Source organism: Plodia interpunctella, chromosome 4, assembly GCF_027563975.2.
Source record: "Plodia interpunctella isolate USDA-ARS_2022_Savannah chromosome 4, ilPloInte3.2, whole genome shotgun sequence".
Lineage (NCBI taxonomy): Eukaryota > Metazoa > Arthropoda > Insecta > Lepidoptera > Pyralidae > Plodia > Plodia interpunctella.
In genome coordinates, this window is record NC_071297.1 from 5459449 (window position 1) to 5483500 (window position 24052).

Sequence of the window (24052 nt, forward strand, 5' to 3'; positions counted from 1 at the left end):
TAAATTAACCTCAAAATACGTACACAATACTTTACTGATTTTATATCGACTATTGATGCATGATATTCAATAACAAGAAAGTAAGTAATTCAAAAATATTTGGTCGCAACAATTCGAAAATTGTTAAGATTTAACAATTTCAACAATTTTTTTTTGTTTAGATAATTTGCGAAATCTCCAGACTGCAGTTTATTTTCTGTAAATTAAGCCGCAAACGCAATTGAGAGTTTATCAGCCCTGCATTGCTCTAATTCAGTTGGTTTATCGAGTTGATTCCTATCGTTGTTTTCTATTTGCCGTGACAATCAAACGTGTACAGTCGAGACAATCTACGTCATAAATTATTTTCTCAGAGAAAGGGCTCCGGGCGAAACTTAAGCCTGACATAAGTGGGCAATAAACTTCAGCCAATTTGGAGATTCGCATCTGGAGGCTCTTATTAAAGCCCGAAAGTTAGTCCTTTTCATCCATCACTCGTAATACGTGTGTGAGTTATTGTATGAAAAATTGAAGAATAAATTGAGTCGCTGCAGCAGCGGCGAGACATAAATCCCAACTGAGCCCTCAATATTGTTTTAAAGGGGAAGTGGCCATAAATTTTATCAGGGCCGCCCAGAGCCGCGGGCGCCGCGCGCCACGCCACGCCACGCTGCGCTGCGCCGCACTGCCGCACTGTCCCCGCAATTTTCCGCTGCCTGCTACCACAAAATACCCATAGTAGGAAATAAAATTTCACATATGCATGTATTTTATACAAAACAGTAAGTATAGAGCGCGCTACCGCAAAATCCTTTTACACTTTTGTGAAATGGTTGTTGAGATTCCGTATGATCGTTAATGTACTCATAGTTAAAACACTTCGCAGATTATTACGAGGTCAGTTATCTGTTAACCCGTTTATTTGTGCTCTATTGGTAGCGCACTCGATGCTCATGTGAATATGTTGTGTTATTTCTATTGAAATTGAAATCCATCTTAGGGATAAATGGTCGTTTCGGTAGCAATACTATCGAACTACGGCATCGTTTTAGATGCTCTTGCCAAGTTTATGTAGGTACGTTCAATATTTAAGATTAAAGAAAAACGCACTGCTAAGTATTTTCTTAATTGATGTCTAGACTACTCTGTACTTAATTACAAATCATGTTGAGATAATTTTCAATGGGACTTAAAGGAATCCCCTAAATTAATAAAATTAAAAGAATCCCGATGAAAAACTTATATTACTTCAGTCATAAAACTGAGCAAAACTACATAGATCATAGCAAAGATTAAAACTACAATAAGTGTGGTAGAAAAACAAGCTCCGTTTACAATATTGTAGGGCACAATAAAAAATCGCTTATTTTTATCAATACGATCTGGGTGTTGGACATTTCGCATAAATGTGATATTGCAATATCGTTCGTCCCCTTTTTAATATCGCGACGGACGCTGCCGGCCGGTTTATGGCACAACCCTTCCCGCGTTTTATTCGCGACCTGTTTGTCCTAATATTATGAAAAATTTACGTCAGCAAAAGGAAAACAGGACGCCGACTTGCTTATATTTTTATGCCGCTCATGTCAAACTTTAACCCTATCTTCGAGTTGTAGATCTTTGTCTTGGTACCACGTAGTTCCAATAAATTATTTTGTTCACCATTTTAAAAAAAATCTACCAGTCCAGGTAATGAATATAACGGAAAAGACATCTTAACTTAGGGACATACAAATAATTTCATTTAGGTATATGCATAAAATACAGTTCACTCGACCCGTTTCGAGCTCTGAGTAATAATAAGTTTGTCTAGTCTAATTAATTTTAAACATTCTATTTATATATTTATTAATTTTATGTTAAAAATTATAATTATAAATAATAAAGCGATTCCAGCACGTCGCCGCTTGGAAGGGTTCCAAGAAGGCTTCCTGCATTACCCCTTTTAACCGTTATGGCAATCCTTTGTGCAAAGTAACTGCCCGTCCTTGGATCATACCTACCGGAAGATTTTTCTCATTATTTTCAGTATTTTTCTCCTGTGCATTTTCTGTCTTCTTTGTTTATCGATTTTAGATTAAGTAAAGAAAAATGAAGAAACCACTTACTATTTGCGTTGTCGGTTTTGTGCATGGCCGGTGGATCGCGAATCATGGTGCCGTTGTCACTCGCGCATCACATGAAATATCTTAGCAGCTCGCTGAAACAAAGGAGAAAACGAATTTTATATGGTAAACAATGTTTTGACAAATTTAAGAAACATTAACATTAGTCCACAGACAGACCATGATCATCATCGTTTCGGCTGAAACGATTCGGCGCAAGCTGCTTTCAATCGGTCATTGAGAAACTCTCAATGACCGATTGAAAGTAGCTTGCGTCTGATACACCACAGACCGTAATGTGCAGAAAATTTGATGATACTTTATTTTTAGCTTAATTTAGATGCCGAAGACTTTATTAATTTTAATATTTAATGTCGTCAAGTATTTAATTAATTAAAATAATTTATAAACGTTGTAGTAGCTGATTCACTGACCAGTCTATATAACACATGAATATAAATTGTTCACTATGAAATCGGTATAAAATCTGTCTTCGAAATATCGGAACGTAAATTTCGGGACGTGGTAAAATCGAACTGGAATATGGAAACGACAATGTAGTATGCTAATAAGGTTCAAACGAAATGTTTGAGATAAAAAGAGTGTATCTATTCGATTAGGACTTGGAAAAATAATCCCATTAGGAAATAATTATACACTATTGCTAAGTTATTTAAATCAACTGTATATCAGTGGTATTTATGCCAAATGTCTTATAAAATTATAATGTTCTGTTGTCAAAAAATCGTGGGGGATACCTCTACCGGACAATATGTCACTTTTTAAGTCTCGATCGATCATCAAGGTTAGAGATGGTTTATACCCGGGCGCAAACCCATCTCTGTTTACTGTACACACAAAATAAGAAGCCAACTACTTTATTTGTTTACTTCTTATTTTGTTTGACCCATACTTAAAATATGCTTTAACAAAACTTGCCATAAGCAAAGGGGATCGAATTCTACATACCAGTAAATTGAATAACAAAACACATATTCTCTAAACGAAATGTAATTAATAAAACAAAGAGAGAATACTCTTTTCAAATCTACATATAATGCAGATTCTAGCAATTTTTATTGTCAAAGCATTCTAGCTAGAAGGCGATACAGCAGAAGCCGGGCAGCACGCGTCTCAACGAAACCTCATTAGAATAAACGATATCCTCTCCTTACGTCCACTCCGCGCGGGACCTTATTACTCCGACAAACTGCCGTCAAACGGCAACAACCTTCCCCCTGATACGATCTCAAATAAACTCTACCATTCTACAAATAAGATCGCTTTCTCTTCGGTCTTACTGTAACAGAATGCCCCGCAATAACTTTCAGACTTGCCAGCTTACTTTAGAGTCCAATTTCCATCGTTACTCGAATAACAAACGCACTATCAGACGGGATCCCTTGAAGGTTGAGACGTCCATGCAAAGCTGTAAATTGAAACTTGAGGGAGGCATTAATAACCCTTGTGGGTTGATTTAGCATTCCTTAAATTTAGAAGTCTCGAAATTTTTTATTTTGCTATTCTCTAAGATTCTACTTTAACAAAAAGACGCAGAATCCCTCAAAATTTGTGATATTGATGCAAACCATTATAATGGTTATATTAAATATACATTACCTAAGTTATAGAATTTAATTTACTTAACACGTCTTTCTTATTTGCATTTGAATAATTTAAACCCATAAAATTCGAAAACACTGCAATAAATAAAACATTATTTTCGATAATAAAATTGAACACATCTGCCATAACGACCAGATGAAATGAAAGCCAGATGTATAATGAAACATTCATAATTTTAACGCTTCGTTTCATAAAACATTTAGATACAATATTATTCGTTGAAATAAAATACATATAAAATAAAAACAAAATACGCTATCAAACTCAAGCGGGATGAAAAAAATTTATAACCGCATCGAAATTCCCATCAGCACCTGTTACAAAGGCGGCTATCAAATTACCCGCGACATATCCGCGGCAAGCGAGCGCGCCTCCATCCATAAATACGGTATTCGTTATGCATTTCTCATATTCATGAATCCGTTTTATTGGCCCCAATAAAATATGAACATCTCAGAATGGATATAAGAGAGCGGGCAAATCTAATATGGATTGCGCCGGATTCGGCACCATTGGCGGCTAGGCAGCTGCGGTTCTCGGCCGCGTCTGACTCTCACGAATCAAACTTTAATGGACAATAGTATTTTTATGGTACTGTCCACTCCATATCCTCCCGTGAATGTCGTACGAGGCGACAAAAGAGAGGCAACAATTGCATTCCCAATGAGTGTTGATGTAAAATCACAACCAATTCCAAAACTTCCAAAATTTCTCCTTGGCTTCGTAACATCACAGCCCCGAATGCAATTGTGAACAACAAAAATGGGGAGAAAGAGAATTTCCTCTCTCTCTCCATATGTTTCATTGAACATTATGTACTTTGTCATTTCAATAAACTAAATAAAGCTTTGAAAAAACACGGTATACCATAAGAACTGCCATCACCCTTCAAGTTTCAGGTCACGTTCACATAAGCATTAATCATCAAGTTCAAGAAGCCGACAAAGGAGGCGCTTCGGATTTACTAGCCCTTGATGCGAATTTAAAGGATACTGTCACACTAAACCAGTCACTGAAAAGGGCAGTGCCTCAGACGTGTCAAAAATTCTACAGAGTGCCAGGATAAGTGGAATGGATAGCGGGGTTTCAGGCCCGGATAAAATATTCTACGTCAAATCGTACGTCACTGGCTCTCGACTTGTTCGCGCTGAGAGTGCTTCGCGGAAGCCTCTTATTTATTTGGTTTTACGTCAGCTATAATACTGCTCTTTTGTGCTTTTCCCGATTTATAAACGCCCGATGAGACCCTCAAGAAATTTCAGATTATACGTTTTCTTATAATAATACGTCAAAGTATATTGAGAAAACGATACAAGAAACTTATAATGAAGTAACGATCCATCTTCTACAAACAACAACTATTACGGGCTTAAACAATCCCAACGCATTAAAACTAACTCCAGAGAAGAGAAATCCATTAAAGTCATTTTCAGTAATTTGGGTACGGTGCGGAAACCCATTTGGCAATTACTGAGGTGGGGCGAGTAGTGGCGACTATCAATAGGTATCCCTATTATGATCGCGTTATCAACGCGATCAATTAAGTAGCATTACGTTACATTTCACCCCATCCATCTATTACAAGCTAGCCGCCGCGAGTCAGACTGTGACTGTGGAGACACGTGGACATTCCCTGCTCCTCTATCCTAAGAAAGATTCAGTAATAAGTTCTACAATTCGAAAATAGAGTTATTAATGTTGTTCAACACAAAACAAACAGAAACAATTTGATCCATTAGTGTCAAAGTAATCTGTTAGACACTTCCTTCTGACTCCGCACTGATCGAATTCATTATTCACCGGCAGAGAGCAATTAAACCTCCACTAATCAATCTCAAACTTCAGCCAGAGCTGAACTCTAATCAAGAAAACTCCCATTCCGTGAAAGCTTTTCGAACAAAATTTAACTTAATTAAAAATGTAAATTAAATTCCTAGGCGCTTCCACAAGCATCACATCGTCCCGCCCCGCGCCGAGCGCTCGGGGCTTTTGATTGCAGCTAAAAGGTTTGGGATTAGTGCGCGAAAGAGCTTTCAGTGCATTTGTAGAGCTTTTAAGTGGGAAGCTTTCGCTTAAGACACTTACATACAATGTAAATTTTATGAGCCACAACCTTGAAAGTATATATCTTGGCATCAATTATGGAACGAATGGGATCCGTGCGAATACTGTTTAAAATATTTCGATCAAGAATCAACAAAGTGTCAATTCGTGTTTGTTTTAGACGAGAGTGTATTTGTGCGGACAAACAGTGGCGAGCGAAGGGGTTGTGGGTGTCACCGGGCGGAGGGTGCCGGGGTCTGACCAAGGAAGTTCGGTGTCCGGAAATAAACCGCCCGTAAAATTGTCAATTCCGAGGGAGCCGGCGCCTGGGCCCGACAATTCCGAACGGGCCAGAGCGGCCGGCCCGCTGGTGCCGACGTCCAACTCCCACTCACATTAAACAATTTTATCACAGCTCCTAAATTGTGACAGAAAGCCATAACTTTTCATAGAAATTACATATTGTCTTAATCTATTGTTATGCAGTATGTAACGCCCTCGTATATGTATCTAGTGCAGCTCATTCTCCTATTGCATGTCAGCAAAATGCGCATTGCCATCTGGAATAGTGCCAAAACAATCACTGTTATTCACTACTTAAGTTTAAAATGCATTACATTATGTATTGTTTCGCAACCTAATTGTGGTTAAAGTTTAGGTGATATGTATTTTTTGCAGTCATGTTTGAAAATAAAAAAGAAGAAACTTTTACGGAGTCATGCAAAAGAAAATTGGGTAAGATATATCGCGAGCCACATAGGCAGATAACATACGCATAGCCCATCCAATCTCAAGGAGCACCGAGCAGAAAGCTTATTATCGGGACGCGTTCTTGCGTCACCAGAGTAATGAGAGGAGAGCCCACTGCGGCGCACAGGCCGCTGGACGTCAGACATGGCCAGGCCCATTTAGGCCGCTTCCCGATTGCACACGTGCACCGCTCAACGAACCCTCGCGCTTTTTGAACTGAGATCATCGCGACACTCATCCGTGAAATTGATTCTCGAGAAAAGAAAAGACTAAAAGATAAATAAAAAGGAAATAGGAAAACACAAGCTAAGATTTGGCGTGAAATTGTTTTTCAGCGCCCACCCACCGCCGACGACGCGGCTATGGCGGCGGCCCGTCTCGGGAATTTCCCAATTACTGAGTGTGAATGTATTTACTTGATTATGTAATGTATACTTAAGTGAGTATTCAGGTTCCGCAAGTTGTATAACGAGTTAATATAATAAACTCTAAATTGTTATTATAAAGACTGCAGGGTTAACTCATAATACACATTTGTTAATTCTTGTCATGGATTTTTTATTAAGCAGGTATGCTAGACTAAGATTTTATCTAAAGAGCTATTACATGAAATAGATTTGAAATTAGGTAATTTGTGAGATGGTAACCTCTAACGTCTATCTCGGGGATCGGTCGAATTGGGATCTTAAAACACTGTGACATCTCATCCACTACGTGATCCATTTGCCGAAGTAAGAAGCAATCTCATTCAATACCGGGCGCCCCCGCGGCCCGCCTCGTAGGGCTGCTAACAATGCGATACTTTGTGCGCGCCGTATCACGGAACGCAATAAAACTTTACATTCCTCTTTAACTACTTTCCTGCAGTTATCAGTGTTTGATACGAATTGGCGCATAGAGCAGAAACAATAGTATTTCAGTTCGAATCTAAATACAATTTGGGATGGTAACGATGGTTCTATTGATAAGTTCTTTTTTATTAACTGAAAACCTTTTTATTAACTGAAATATTTGAACAATGAAAAGCAATACAATTATTGTTTGTTAAAAGAAAATCTCGTAAAAAGGTCGCCAACCCTAGTGTTGGGAGCGAGTATCGCTTTCCCCGATTGTATTAGATTCAGCTGCCCTTTTCATCTACATGTCGTTCTCTCCTTAGTTGGTAAGGCTAGGGTCGCGACTAGTGGATACGCCTCAGACCACTCTCCTGTCAATGACTGATCGCTCCAAACATCACAATCAATTGCCTTTCGATCCGCCTAATGGAACCGGAATTTTCCATTAAATATGAGACTATTAAATTCATTCATTATGAATGATAAGTGCCTTCTAAATTGTATTAGTAATTCTATAACGATTTATATAAACTAACTTATACGTTTGCAAATGTGTAATATTAAATTTGTATCATACTGTTTCTACTTCGTCCATCTATCCATATCCTATTTTCTGTTTAGCATAAAAGTTTTGCAGCAAGCAATCTATTTTTAACTTCCTGCACCATAAAAATATTCATAAAACCAGCCGGCATAATCTGGTGATCGAATCTCATCTTTGTTTTCGTATATCTCGCAAAACTAGGTTTATCTAAAAACTCATCTATATTTTGTCGAAAAACTATGAATATGATTATCCACACCATTCCAAAGGCTATCATCCAATAAACCTGGTAGGTACCAAAGGTATCAAATCTTTTTCGTCCGTAGTGAAATTGAATATTTATCCGGATAGTATCTCTATTCCGGAACAATTTTTATGTAGGGGGAATACAATCTCAAGATATTTGGGAGGGCCACTCTACGAGAATATTGGCAAATACCTTGCCTACATTACCTTTATTGCTTCGCGACGTTGCGTGTCGGTTTGATCGTATCTTAGATTATTATTTGCGTATTTCTCAATACCTCCACATGTAATCATCAAGCGTACTCTTAATTTTTTATGAATTATCGATATGAATGTTAGAAGTTTTAGGATTAAAGCTTTCATTTCTGTAATATATTGTACTCTGGCCTTTTTCTCGTTAAAGCTCTATTTGTTCTGTATTTCTGATGTTACTTCAAAGAAAAACTTTATACCAACATTTCCTTACGGTTATTAACGTAATTACTATCAGAAACAAAAACATAATTGGATTGCCACGATTGCCTGCGAAATATGGTATGCAAAAACAATTATACCTGTCCCTATTATTATTATGATAATCGATTATTACTTTCCTTTAATTAATCAACAATTAATACGCAGCGTAATTTAATTTAAAATAATTGCCATAAATATTTCAAGGAGAAGTCCTCACACGCCGCCGCCGGCGGTAAGTGACGGCGCGACATTTTACGCTCTATGTAAGGCGCAATTCACACAAATTAACTCGACAATAAGCGTAATTTACTGCACAAAACTCGCCACCATATAAAGCCGCATTCATAATTGAGTGGACATAATGGCGAGACATGAGTTATCTCTAAAGATTGCATTACCCTCTCTGCTCAAGGTATGACTCCATTCACAAAGAGATGCTGTTTTAATAAAGACTTTTTAATCAATGGAATTCAATTGCATTGCAATAAACGTAACAGATATCTATGCATTGAGATAGGTAGTCTACCATGACATGTAGACTATTTAAATGTTACCTATATAAATTGGCAATTGGCAAAAAGAGAAAAAATAATTAGGGTGTGTTGAAAATCTGATACAAAAGACATGTTTATTTTCGAGTCTACTTTTTTATAAAAATATAAAGTTTCCAAGTACATTATTCAGTTTCAAATTCCTCCAGTGTCATGAGTAGTTTAGTCGTAGTTTATTCGAATATATATTATTTTCGTCAACAATACTTTAACGATTCAGAACCACTTTGTATAATAATCTATATTATCGGTGTCTGAAGTTTCATTATCATTTATTGCAAATCTCGAGATTTATGGAGCTGTTAATTTGAAGTTATGGGTCAGTTATGTGGTAGTTGTTCATTAGAATAGTTTCACTGCAATCATTACGGCCGTAATTACAAATAGGTGAAGTGGTAGAGACGACCGCAGTGCAAAATATAGATGTAACGGAGCTTAGCTTAAAATGTAAGTAGTCTTATTTTAAATAAATTTTGCAGCAAGCAAGTGTTAGGAATTGAATTTTAATCCAGTGTCTATTGAGAAGACGTTACATAGCCTACTTTGTCACCACGGATAATGTAAGAAATTAATGCACATCGTTATCTGATAAGACAATTATGAATTATCGTAGAATAAAGAAACTCACTACTACAAACACGAACCCTGAAAACAACATTTTTTGGGAAATCGTGTAAAAATATTTTTTCTGTTGAAAAATATTATATTTTCCACGAGTTAGAAACAAATTACATAAGGTTTTCCTTCTAAACTCTCGTTTATTTGCGCCCGCATCGGTAATAACATATTCCGCTCAACTAATGGTCAGCGTTTAATTAATCCCAGTTTCATTTTGCTAAACCACTTTATATAAATGAAATACACATTATTTATATGAATTTTAACCAGAGCAATTGAATTAGAAACTAATTGCTTTTCATGGGTCTTGGTAATCCGTAAGTTAATTTGTTTTGGATTAAAACAAAGCTTAATGTGTAAGTAATAAACAAGTAGGTTCTCTAACATTTTTTGGATGCCTTAATTTCTGTATTGGCTGTAGCTAAAAATTAACTTACTCTTTAAAAATATCAGCATTTGCTAATACTCTTTACTGATAGAGAAGAAATTTAATTAGGTGTCTATTAAATAAAGACGCCATACATGATTTTGCCTAATTATTTTGATAACACTCTTGAAAATATAACATAAGAGAGAATGAAGAAAGTTGGAATCATTGCTCATATTTTTACTACTATTAGCAGTTTTGAGGCTCCTCTAGCGTATTTGGGAATAAACATGTTGTTGATGTTATATTTAATTTGATGATGTTATATTTTCTCATCAGAAGGTACTTACTTTTTTGTATGAAACAATAAGAAACATTCAAATTCCAATTGAAACCATCATGTATTTTTAATGTATTTACGTGTTATTTGAATATGAATATGTTTAAGGAGTAAATACAACGCTACCCCACTTTTTAAATCACCTTCAGGATATGCATTTAGGTTCGATGAATTGATCAAAGGACTCCTGATAATACTTTAGCTAACTAATCAGTAATCACTGTACAAACTAATTGTGCGTTATCTTTTAATATAGCACGGTTGTAAGAGCATGGAGTGTAGGTACGAGGCTTTACAATGAAACAAATATCATGCAGTACAGAAATTGCACTCTCACAGCGCAATATCAAACTATTTGGATAAACTTTGTTGTTCGACCTTTTAACATTTTTTCTGTCTTTCATAAATACCGAGCTAAAATCTTAAATGTCACACATATGAATAAAATGGTAATAGCCATTACTACGTTTAAAGATATTTATGTAATTTTTATGTAAAGTCTTGTTAAAAATATTCTCAGTAAAATAAACAACATGTTTTTTTTTTTTTCAAATAGAAATCATAGAAGTTTTGCTGTGAAATCTTTGCATAGTCCATAGGTGAGCAATTAATAGCTCACTAGCTTATAAATAAATAAGTAGGAATGTTGACTTTCATATTTATATTTTTTATCGATTTATCGATATTCATTTGTTAACGATAACGATAATGTCGATTTCGGATAAGCACGCCTCTGTGACGCATCCACAAGGTGGCATATCTGTAATCGTCTTTAATTTGTGGTATGACTTCACGACACGGGGTCGATGTGGTGGCCCTGTCGTCCGTATGAACACAGCTGGCCGCTATAATTGTCATTGTTGCCCACTATAGATCCTACGATACTGTACTTAATTAACGATCAGATGCTGCGCTGATTACTCTGTTGTAACGTTCACTTCAACTGCAATAACTTAGCTCTCGTGCTGTAAATAAATGTTCCCGATAGTCGGCTAGGTATTTTAATGAGATTTAATAGCCTGAGCTTGTCTACGTGTACCATAGTTATAAGCTCGCCTCGCACACAATCGTTGTCGGCTCTTAAGACCTTAATTGGTTTCGTACATGTTTAATCCACTTAATGGTTGTTTTTGTCGGACGAAACACACAATAACTAAATCCGGTTTCGACATCGATAATTCTGATTGATTTGAGACTTTGTAAACTTGTCACTGGACATTCCTCTCATTAAGTCGATTTAGTGTCGTGGGATTAAAGATTAATGTATTAAAATATTCATAAGTGGAATATATTCGTTAATAGCGTATTTCCTCAGGCTAATTATATTTTACAACGGGTTTTTATATTCGTATTGCAATTATTAAGTATGCAAAAATATCTATGAATATTTAAAATATTTTCTATGTATTAAAATGTGAGTAGTTGATAGTAACTAGGCAACAGAAATATGCAGAGACAAGGAGGTAAATCTAATAGCTTCATTAGACACGAGGAGTGGGATGTTAATCGTTATTTATAGACAATAAATTGTTATATTCATAGTGGTTGGAGCGGAAGGCGCATAAATTCGACGAGCGAGTGGCGGGTTGACACCTGTGATTGCATTTACAATGCTAATTCACGGCACAATATCACGTCAGCGACCGCGCTTCGCAATCGTGCCCCGCGATTAACACACCCAAACTTGTAAGGGCATTTGTACACCCACATACCCTAGCTAAGTATCTACTTTTACATCTTGAAGACCCACTTTATAAACACATCTTGAATCATCAGAATAAAATAAACGTTAATAACTTTCTAAATGGATATGCCATAACAGTCTATATTAATTGGTGTGAGTCATTGGTCGCTTACAGCGTGCAAAGGTGAGAAAATTTCACAGAAGTTGTTATTTTAACGTATCATCGTATCGGCCATTGCGGCATACTTGCGTGCAGATAATCGTACAATCTTACGACGGCGATTACTAAACTCTATAACTTTATTCTATGCGTATGCAAAATTTCGTGGGAATCTTTAGGAGCAGCCGTACCTAATCGAGGCTATAAACAACATGTCTTCGCCTGGATGTAAAGTACTTATATTCATTTGATGAAAGTATTGCACCTGGTGAGTTTGATGTGAACGATCGATCCGAGCGTTTCACGCTGATTGTTCGAAACAAACACAAAATATGATGGATGGTTTATTTTAAATTCATTATTGAAAAGATAATACGAGGGAGTGGGCGTTACATGTCGAGATAAGCTTCGGATAAGCGGCCGCAATCCATTATCGAACAGTTAATTGATAATTACTTTCTTCCATTACACTGAACGAAAAACGCGGTGATTAACTCTGAATCGCTTTAACGAGCACAATGGGCCGCCGTTCAATTAAAAACCCTTGTCGAATGTCGACGGCTTCGCAGAAAAGCGGAATCGACGCTGACTCAATCTCGTATACATGGAATAAGGAATTACTCGCGTGCGGAAAGTTTTTAATTAAATATTCACCCGTTTTGTAATTAAGACGCGATTCAATTGAGTACAATGGAATTTCGTGAGTCGCTTTCGAAAGAAATCGGAGACAGCATTAACGTTTTCAATACGTAGCGAGAACGGAGATTGGACGGTAAGATGCGAGATAATTAAATTTTTTGAATGCATTCGCAAACAACAATCGTCTGGTCCAGAGTTAAATAGCAAATTCTTTAAAGATTTTCAGTCAAACTAAACAAGCAATCTTTAAAATGTCTCAATTATCCAATTGACGTCTATGTTTTGAATAGATGATTCATCTTCGATTTGAACGTGTTTCAAATTGATTTGATGTACAGTCATCAACACCAGCAAATGTCAACAATTTGGCAGGTGAGATGTTGATTAAAATACAAGTGACTACCTACTAACTACTTTAAGCAAATTGAATGGAGTGATTCATTTCTAAAAGCGCGGATATCACTTTACATGTGAGAGGTAATCCGCCGTTCCCGGTGCCACATATGCCGCATTTGAGCGTAATTTAAATGCATGCACACATTACTCGCGCACGCCAGCCAACACAATACCTTAATTTATTATAAATAGCTTTATTATCAGAACATAAGGGATTTATTAAAAATTGAAAGCTTATCCGGAAAATACTAACTTAAGCTCAAACCAGGCTTTATTTGTTGCTACAACAACTTTAAAAAACTGTACGAAAGACTTTTGGATTGTTGTTGTTGCTTACATGATATTCTGGCTTTGATGATCATGTGTTCATTCATCATAATTTATTAAAGAGTTTTATTTTATTATATTTTGGGCCTGTTTCACCGCTTGCTGATATTTACATACATATCGTGCAGATAGTATTCAAAATTTTGTTTCACGAGTGTAGTATAGGGCTATCAAGAGGATTTATCTAGCGGTTGTTTATCTGTCAGATTATAATGTGTTATATGGAATTGGTGAAACAAGCCCTTAATTTGTCAATTTAACCATTTCGCATAATTCGTGTATTTTTAAAATAGTTTGTACCACATTTTGTGTAAATAATGCAGAAACATCAGCAGAATTCCAATAGCCACGTGGTGACGTCCCGATCCGTGATGTATTGCCGCGACGGCTTCCGATAGCTGACGGTCTGTTTATGAGATATTTCATAACGTGCATAATTCGTTGACCATTCATCACCCAGACCAGACACATACAGACATAAAATCTACAGACCTGTCACTCATCATTGAATTTCGGTCGGAGAGATTTTTTTCTGCTTTTTATTGTAAAAATATTGATTATTATTAAGTTTGTCTATTGTTTTTTTCAAAAGTTTGAGGATAAAATGTCCCGGTGTGCTATGTAGGTATGGTGACGTTTTACTCCAGATTATAGGTATGCTACCGGTGTATTAGATTTCATCACAATTTAATTGAAATAATTGTAGAGAGTATCTACTCCTTGGGGTGAGACATATCACCTAGTAGCTTAAACACTACGTACTGATTACTAAATGAAATTGCGTATGAGATTTCCCACAATTGAGCATTTGGGGCGTCATAAAAGCGCAATGAGCGAGGGCGATGGCTCTCATGAACCCTGAGAAAACATTTTCAAGTTTTAATTGAAAATGAATAAATCTTTGTGAACCGCTCCATGATTATTTTATTATAGATTAGATAACGATCACTTAGCTTTTGAATTTAGTTACAAATGGTTTTTTGTTTAAATATTTATAATGAAACATTTTAGGCAGGTACATGTTTTTATTAACTCTGGTGGCTTGGTCCGAGAGATATAATTTTAATGACTGAAACTAAAATTTGCATAAGAAAAACATACACGAACGGGTATAAATACTGTCTAAATTAAGTAATTAAAAACACTTTCATCTATAGATATAATTTATTATTATTTGATGTAAAATTATACATTAAGTAAATTAACACGTAAGTAAAACGTATTTCTCATCCATGTGCTAATAGGTCTATCGCTAATGAAATTTCTATAACATGAAAGAAGGATTTTACATTATCAAGTACATTTATGATTTGAGTGATTTGGTGACAATAAAATTCAACAGCAAAAGATGAAATATTAATGGATATTTAATAAGTTATTAAACTACTAAACCATATCTACTTACTCAATGTACCACATATTATATAACTTACCTTAAAATCAAATGGATCGAAATTGATCCAAAAATGTTATCTCACAGAAGGTTGCATAGCATGTAACTTCACATTATTTCAATATACATCCTCAATTGCTCAATGTAAATCGGAGTGGCTTTATGATAGTCGGTCGATGTCGCAAGGGTCATTCGAGAAGGATGCCGCTTTGAGAAGATGGCCGGCTTCCTGTCAGGATATTTATCCTAACCGATTCTCAGACGGAGACTTGACGACCCCTCGCTATCATCGATTGTAACGTTATTGTTATGTTTGTTGCTACTATAATTTGTGTTATAGTTGTTGCTTGTGAGTTTTGAGACACAGTATCAGTGCTTTTAAGTACAAATATTGCGTATCAAAGACACCAAACTTATAGCATTGACCTCGGTTCATTATCTATTTCAAATTTTAACAAAATCGGTCCACAAAGTTTACTTGTGTAAGCGTGACAAATCGACAGATAGAGAGAAATACATTTATAATATTAGTCTATATAGATGCAGAAAGATACTCCATAATAAATTGCAATAAGCACGTGATTCAGGTGCGCAAATAACATCTAATGTATATAATAAATAACATCTGTAAAGATGAGCGCAGCGCGGACAACGCAGCGGGCAGCATGGCGCAGCAATGGGGCATACGTATGGCGGGGCGTGCACGCGAGTTCACTTGCTCCATAAACAGCCTTCCATATTTTTCAATCAGAGAGCTGTCAAAGCGCTCTGACACCCTCATCCCGCCGGCTCGCACTCGCCGAGCACCGAAATTGGTTTTCTACATTCAATCCATACAAAGTTTAATGTTATTCGTACGCGATATCACCGGGATGCTGCCGATGTTTACCGACGCGCCAAATCATATTGGATTTGCAAACTTTTGTTTGCGGACTTTATTTCATTTCACTGTTAGTTCAGGGTGAGAGAATGTAATTTTAGATATTGTCCACTTTGCTGTGTTGTGAATAAATCTCTTTACTTTTTCTGTTTCCATTTATACTGACGTATTTCTTTCGGGATTGAAAGTTGGCGTTGTGCGAGAATGTAATAAGCGTGAGTTACAAATTAACCGTGCCGGATATCTGAGTAGCTTGGCAATCGTTGAGGCGAAGACTGGAGTGCACCCGCAAGCGTTTATAAATTGAAGGGCTGGTACCTGCGGCTTAATACACCGCTGTTTCCGGTTCATTTCCGGGCGGCGCGCGCGGCGCCGGATATTGCTTTTAAGGTTGCGCCGCACGCCACCGCGTCACAATACTCGCATTATCCGCTCCCGCTACGCTCGCTCTCGTAGCCGCTACGCCAGTGCAGCTACGCCACTCAACACTTTCTTTGATATTCGGGACAAAGGAAAAATTATGCGTTTTTTCCCTGTCAAACATTTATTAGCCTGACGTAAATATAGAACTAAACCATTACTTGTAAAATTATTACTTTGTTAGTTAAATAGTCTCGTTAATTTCATCAATTGATCAGAAATAAGCACGACGAGAAAACAAAAGTTGTGTCAGAAATTGAGGGGTTTAGTAAATAAAAATATGAGTAACACGATCCCTTGGAGCTAGTCCGGAAATTATATTTCCCTTAAGCTAAAGTTTAATTAAGTAACATCACGCGAGTACTGAGTGACCAGTAGACGCAGAGAGGGCGCTCGCATCACATGGGGGAGATTTGATGGACAGTCAATTTAAAGAGAGATCCCAATGCACTTTATATTGTGTGCGATCAACCAACGGGCAAATTTGTTGAGGATTTATACTAAGACTTGGGATTTATACTAACAGATTTAGATTAGTGATTAAGGAAATATAACTACTTACCAACTTATCTCGTATCATATCAGATGCTTTTTGTATATAAAAATATACCTATGAAATCCTATTAAAATCAAATCACACAGACAAGATGATACAACTTTTAAATATTAATTGAACCAAATTCCAATTCAAATCTTTACATATATGATAATGTTAATGTAATGACAAGTTTTTTTAATTAACTAATCAACAAGTTATTTTATCTTATCTTTGAAATTTAGATACACTTTTCATTACTTTAGAATAACATAACAAATTTAGATTCAACATTGATATTGTAATTATTAAAATCTGGCTCTTCATTATTAGTCATATGTATGTATATTATTCGATTTGACCTAGTTTAAATATTTTTATTAAACACGAAAATCCTACATGCTGGGATCTCATAATAATATTTTGTAGTCATTTTGAATTCAATTTATCATTTTTGACACAAGAATATCTGCTAACAGTAAGATACGAAACAAACATAAAATCCATGCCAAGATTCACATTGATACCGCCAAGCGAGAATTTAATTCGTAGAGCATTAAAATATCGTTTTACTACCAGTGTCAGGTACACTTTGATATATTTTTCTGGCTCTAGATTCTGAACAATATTTACATTTTAATCTAGACGTCTTATAAATTGTGTTATGAACCGTAAGGCTTTCCGGGGAAAAGTACATCATAAAAAACATAGTCTCTTTATGTATTCACGTATTTTCTCTCTATGTCTAAAATCTTCCAGCGAAACCAAAGTGAATATGTAAGTAAAAAACCTAATAACGAAACTAATTACAACAAAATAAATTCGTGTTTTATTTCGATCAACTAAAAATGGTAACTTTTTTATAATCATGGTTCTACATTAAATTTTAATGTGAACTTCGTGTCTTATAGTTTTTTTCACCACAATTAATGATAACCTTAACTCCTGAACAAAAACCGAGCTAGTTGTATGAGCACGCGGTTTCAATTAGAAGCTACGTTGCGTCAAATTAAGTAATTAGGACTTTATCACTGATTTTTTATATATATAGTGTAAGTATTAGTCATAAGCCCTCGACAATTTTAACCGCTTAAAACTCGCCGTTGATTAGTACAGTATGGAGTAGGATGAGATATCATACTACATTATTGGTGATTCTCCTTCTATCGGTCAGTTAATTAGCCGGTGAAACTTGATGCTCCCTTATTTAGTTCGTTGATAAAACTAGGTAAAATTTCGCTATTATATTAACATTTGCGATATATATCAGTATATGAATGACGTTCCAAAGGTACTTGCCCAATGGTATGGAGGTGTGTGTGTCACTGTACATGTTTAGTTATATCATTTAAAATATGCGTAACGCAAATCTTTTAGGTACCTTTGCCCATGCAACGTCACATAATATATTTACTATTATTGCATAGTAACCCAACCTATCAAGTAGTTATCGTAATTGTAAAGTTAATTAAATTTAACCTTTTAATAAACATTTAGATAATAATTACCGTGCAATAAAATATATTTTATGGGTACATATTTATGGCCGACTCGGCCGGAGTTCTCGTAACATTTAACAATCATAGCTTGTTTGCGACTCAAAGAAGTAAAGTTTAGATTAACCTCACTTAACATAGATCGAGAAAATAAATAGTAAGTCTTAGTTGAGAGTATAAAATTAGCAATATATGTTTTCCAATCATTAATTTTAGTATTCATTGTTACTGTATAATCAATAGCAATTTATATAAAATGGATATATGTAAATTATATTTGTTTTCTTCATATTTAAGAACTATGTCAGTATAATTTAGTGTGAATGTAAAACATAATAGTAATTATATAGGTATATAATTACTAACATAATAGTAATTATATAGGTATATAATTACTATTATGCAAAAATGCTCAAAGTAGTAATGATAGGCTCGCTCTGCAACACCTCTACAATTAATCTAACTCTATGAAGTAAAGGTTAAATAAACTCCAGCATTATTTGCACTTTAATTGAACGTGGGCTGGAGAGATAAGCCACTTAGTAACTTTTGTATTCCATTAGCGAGCGCGTGACTATGAAATTAATCTAAATCGAATTTAAGATTGCATTTGAACGCTCCATATGTCGGTACGAAGACGATTTATTAAATTATGAATATCACTGATTACTTAAGAGGAAGCACAACATTTTCTTCGAATTGATATTTAAATACGACCTACTAAATTTAATTTAATTTTTGTTGTTCCACCCTAGAATTCCTTGCAATCTTTATAGCTAGTTGCCCCTATATTTTTGAAAGCGCGTTATTATAAATATATTTGACAATAGTCAAATGTTCTTCTTTGTTCTCTGCTCTCTGGTTTTATACATAATTATACATACATTCATATATATTTTCATTGTTTTAACTCAACCAAAAAATCGGACCACAATATACTAGAAAAATATTGTTCTCGCCCCTTAACAATATACCGGCGACGAAACTCGTGTTATCGGCGGCCTGATTCTGCTGCATTAAATCGTTTCCATTACTTTAAGTAGATTTCGATGTTTGTGTCAAACGCGCCAACGATAATATCGCAATTTATTTTATTAATACATCCACTAATGGCGGAGACGAGCCATGCGACAACTTTTACATTAATAGACTACACTGTTGCATTATCTCATTGTAATTATTGCTCAATTTCGTATCAGTAAAATATCTTATTTATTGCTGTATTGTTTTGTTGCTGTATAGTGTCAACTTCATAAATTCGATTTCATATTGAGCTATTAGGCATGCAGTCGTCTCATCATCATAACTTCCAATAAATTAGTCAATCAAATTATTATATTATGTCTGTATGTAAATATTATTTAGAAATCTATGTCATCACTAGTATTTTTTTTTGTTGATGTAATGTTATCATCCAATACTATTTTTATTAAATTTATACTGAATTTAAAATAGTAATTTATATAAATTATCAATACTTAATAACAAAATTCTACACAAGTCTAGCGAAGTGAACATTAAATATAAATTGCTCGTCTTACCATTTGTTACATTATTTATAAACAGCGGAATTCTCCAAGAACTTTTATAACATTTAGTATAGGATTAAATGATAAATAATCCTTTCATAGTAGCTTAATAACTTTTCACGATTAAAGTTACGTTTACGAGCGAAACATTTAAATATCAAAGAGTCAGGTTAATAATGCAATCAAGATTATGCCTTACGTCGGTGCGTAACGAATTAAATGCTTCGTTAATATTAATGCTGCAATTTATTCGAAATTAAGTCAATACTTGAGCGTCTCGACTCTGCTTGTCACGCCGTGCTTACACACTTTACTGCTTATAAATAATAAAACATACTTTTCATTTTTTATAAATATTCTTAAATTAAAATACTTACGTAACTCATTTGTAATACCACGTCACCACTAATTAACCCCATACTTTGTTGTTATATGACTAATAAAATAATATGTGGCTATTAAATATTTAATTCACGATTTTAATAGACCATTAATATCAAATGAGCAATAAAAATTGTATATACAGTTTATATAAGTTACATTGTATTATAATTGTAATTAATTTATTTATACAACTGCAAAATGAATAAAATATCAATATTTATTTTTTTCGACATAATTTACTTTACATTTAAAGTGATAGTTTAAAAGTAGGTGTATATTTACATAGCTGTAATGAGCTTATATGAGTAATAAAATAAGGAAAAAATATTTCGTAGAAAATCCTATACAATAAGTTGTTTTTTCACTCACAAATTTAATTTTAAATCACTTGCTGCCTATTTAGCATTAATGTTTTTCAAAGGGGTCTAAAAGTGTTAACTAGATAGGTAACTTAATTATTCATGTTAACCTGAGGTCTATCTAATGCGGACATAAAAACAACAATGCATAATGCCAGTTTCCCTTGATTGTGAAATAGTGGGGAAGTTAAAATTCGAAAATCATTCAATACTAAGATTGATAATACATTGATAATACTGACTAAATAAATTAATTAAAAACTCACAGCGATGTAATTATTTGGAATTGGTATCACCCTGTCATTGACTTAGGGTGAGTTGCACCGTCATATTTGATGTCGATTTTAACTGGCACACCGCTGACGTTTAGACATATTATGGCGTACTTTGCATTTTTCTGCGCACGATAAAGTTAACGACAACGTTGACGGTGCAAACTACCCTTAGTTATCGGTAAAATGATTTTCTGTCAACTTCCTGGATAATGATAAGTGACAGCATAACACTTAGAAATTAATGAAAGTGTAGATATCTATTTAGTTGTAATCCCATACTTAAAACATATCTCGAAATATCTTAGAATGGAATATTTCGAATGGTCTCTAAAATAATTTAAACCTTACCGGATTAGAAAGGATGTCGCGGTAAGTTTTCCCGGGTTAAAAGTAAGCACTTTCTTCTATCCGACCAAATAAACCCTTACGATCCCTTTTAATACGATAATGTACCTCTATCTTTCGTCTGCAGTCACACATACGACCCTCGTGTGCTAATTGAATTTAAGGAATAAAATCCAATCGCCCCGATTCTTTATTATTCAAGATCCAATTTGGATAAGGTCTGATCGGTCCGCGGGGCGCGGGCCGAGAGGGGCAGTCGAGAATAAAATTGGATTTGTCACTCAAAACATAAGGCTGCCTTTGACTTTAATAAGAAAGTATTGTATCATAAATTTGCAAAGTTTACACAGAACGTCGGAAAGTTTTCCATTCACTTCCCTTTATTAAATCCTGTCTCATGTCGTAATTATTACGTTACTTTATGTGTAACCGATCGATAAGAAATATCGATGGGAAAGTCGAGGTTGTTTTGTTTTCCGAGCAACTATAGAAATATCAGTATGTATGTAATGCTAAATGAAGATCTTCTAGATCATACTGATGTGACAATAAAGGAAAAACACAAGTCATACTAGTATCGATCGATATATAGTCTCACCCAATCATTCTTGTTTAACTAACATGATATAGGTAAGTTACACAATACCCCCTCATGGTTATGATTTGTTGTGAGGGATTTTTCCCCCATAGCATGGTGCCGCCGATCAGCTGATAGCAATGATTACCCGCTATCGCACGAGAGCAGTCCCCACGCGAAACCACTTTCTAAGGGGTGCCAGAAGAGGTACAGCATTCTTTCATATTTATTTGTGTCTGGAATTTAGAAAAATAAAAAATATTCAATGTAACATTTTTAAAAGAAAATTTATAATTGAGGGTTATTTTTATGTTATGCAATAAAGTTTAAATAAATAACTCAATAAGTTATTATTATAATTAGGATTTTATTTAACTCCCAACTGACTGATTTTCCATAGTTTGCCAATTATCAAATACATTATTAAAGTATAAAAATATTTCAAATGCATTTAACTAAAAGTTTAGTTATTTTATAATTTTATGGAAAGCTAATATCAAATTAGTAAAAAAGTGTCTTATTGGAAAAATATGTCTCGTATTTCTTTGGTCGTCTAGCCCCACATGCGTGGTGTGATTACCGAAATTAATGTTAAATAAACAGTTGTCGCATTAGTGAACCGCGGTGATTGCTATCAGGAAGATTGATTAGGGTTCGTACACCCCGCATCACCAGGCGCACGACTTGCAGTGCAGACAATCAGCAAATCACAATATGATGTCAGCTAGACCGTGATTCTCGAAAAAATAATTGACACATTAAAATTAAATCTCCCTCGACGACTACGATTGAAATGATAAGCTTGTTGTAAAAAATATTTTTGTTTTTATTGAAGCGCGGCTTAGTATAGCGCGGTTGTCATGTGACCATGTCATGTAGATAAGAGTTTTTCATAAATAAATATTAACAAGTACATGAAGTTATGCATTAATATTTTACTTACTATACCGTTTTCTTACTATATAACTAAGTATAAAACAAATAATACAAAATATCCGACATATAAAATTAAAATTAAATAAATATGATTTTATAAAATTAATCCGTTTTTTACTATAACGAAATTTTTACGTATAATGTAAACTCACCAATTTATAGCAAGCTCGTTAGAGTTTTGCAAATCACCACCTGTAATAAGATTAAAAAAGTATACTTACTTTTTTTATTTATATAATGTATATGTACTTATCCATTTATGTAACAACTTCAAACTTGTGACTTGCAATAAATAAATCTGAATCTACTCGTAAAACGTATTTTTTTCTGTGATGTTCATTTATGCTATACGACTTTCAAAGGCAGAGAGTGAAAATCGATCAAATTGAGACAGTAATGTGAACACGGCCTACATTGAGTGTCGTGAGTCCGTGACCTACCCTAATTGTTGCTCTCTTCGCCTCTGTTCGCAATTCAACGGCCTCAACCCGCCGCGCCACCGCGCCCCTCGCACCCCTCCAATTATAAAACCACGTCATGTTACATTACAGTACCGCATTTTAAAACGGTGACAACTTCGCAACCTACTATATTTCAAGGTGGTAGGCAAATTAAATCACCAATTATCGTACTCATGTTTATTTATGAATAAAAAAATAATTTTGATTCTGTTAAATTACCACGGGGCGACATTCGTTTTTATGAGCTGGCAATTGCTTTTTACGAAGTCACAAAGTCATATTTGTAAGCGATGTTTAATTGAAAGCCTGTGCAGAAATAATAAACAGTGGCAGCAGGGTCGGGTTAATTGGGTAAACGGTTGAAAAGCGTTGAGGCGTGGCGCACGAGCGAACCCGCGCCCGACGGAACTCGGAAAAACTAAGAGCACCAATTCACACCCGTCCATAGAGACCGCACGGTAGGCGGATTATAAAACGCTCTTTTCTATTCATCTTTAATTTATTTACACCAAATGAATTCCCATATCATACCTGGTTACTAAATTAGAAATAAGTTCCGTTTTCGTAGGAGTTATGAAAAATAACATTCAGATGAAAATAGTCTTTGTTTTTCGAAATCGGTTACTAGAAATTATCAAAGCGAAAAAAATATTATTATTGGATAAACAGTTATAATAATATGTTTATAAGAAAAAGAAGCTTCTGTTTTCGTAGGGCTTACTTACTAATTACTTTACGCCAGAATTTTCAAATTCCCAACTGTAAACGAAACAGGAATAATAATATTAGCCATGT

General features: G+C 34.9%; 1 protein-coding gene across 4 annotated transcripts in view; it reads right to left on the bottom strand.

The window, feature by feature from the left end:
* LOC128669353 (LIM domain only protein 3-like) overlaps window positions 1–24052 on the bottom strand; it is a 42989-nt gene that overhangs the window by 10242 nt on the left and 8695 nt on the right. For 2 of the 4 annotated variants that reach the window (XM_053744120.2, XM_053744117.2), the window contains exons 2-3: window positions 22949–22988; window positions 2088–2179 (exon numbers count right to left, since the gene is read on the bottom strand). In XM_053744120.2, coding sequence (XP_053600095.1) covers window positions 2088–2133 — 46 coding nt within the window. In that variant the 5' untranslated portion in view covers window positions 2134–2179; window positions 22949–22988. Of the gene's footprint in view, window positions 1–2087; window positions 2180–22008; window positions 22097–22948; window positions 22989–24052 lie in introns of all 4 variants that reach the window. The other 2 variants (XM_053744119.2, XM_053744118.2) reach the window with 2 other exon arrangements.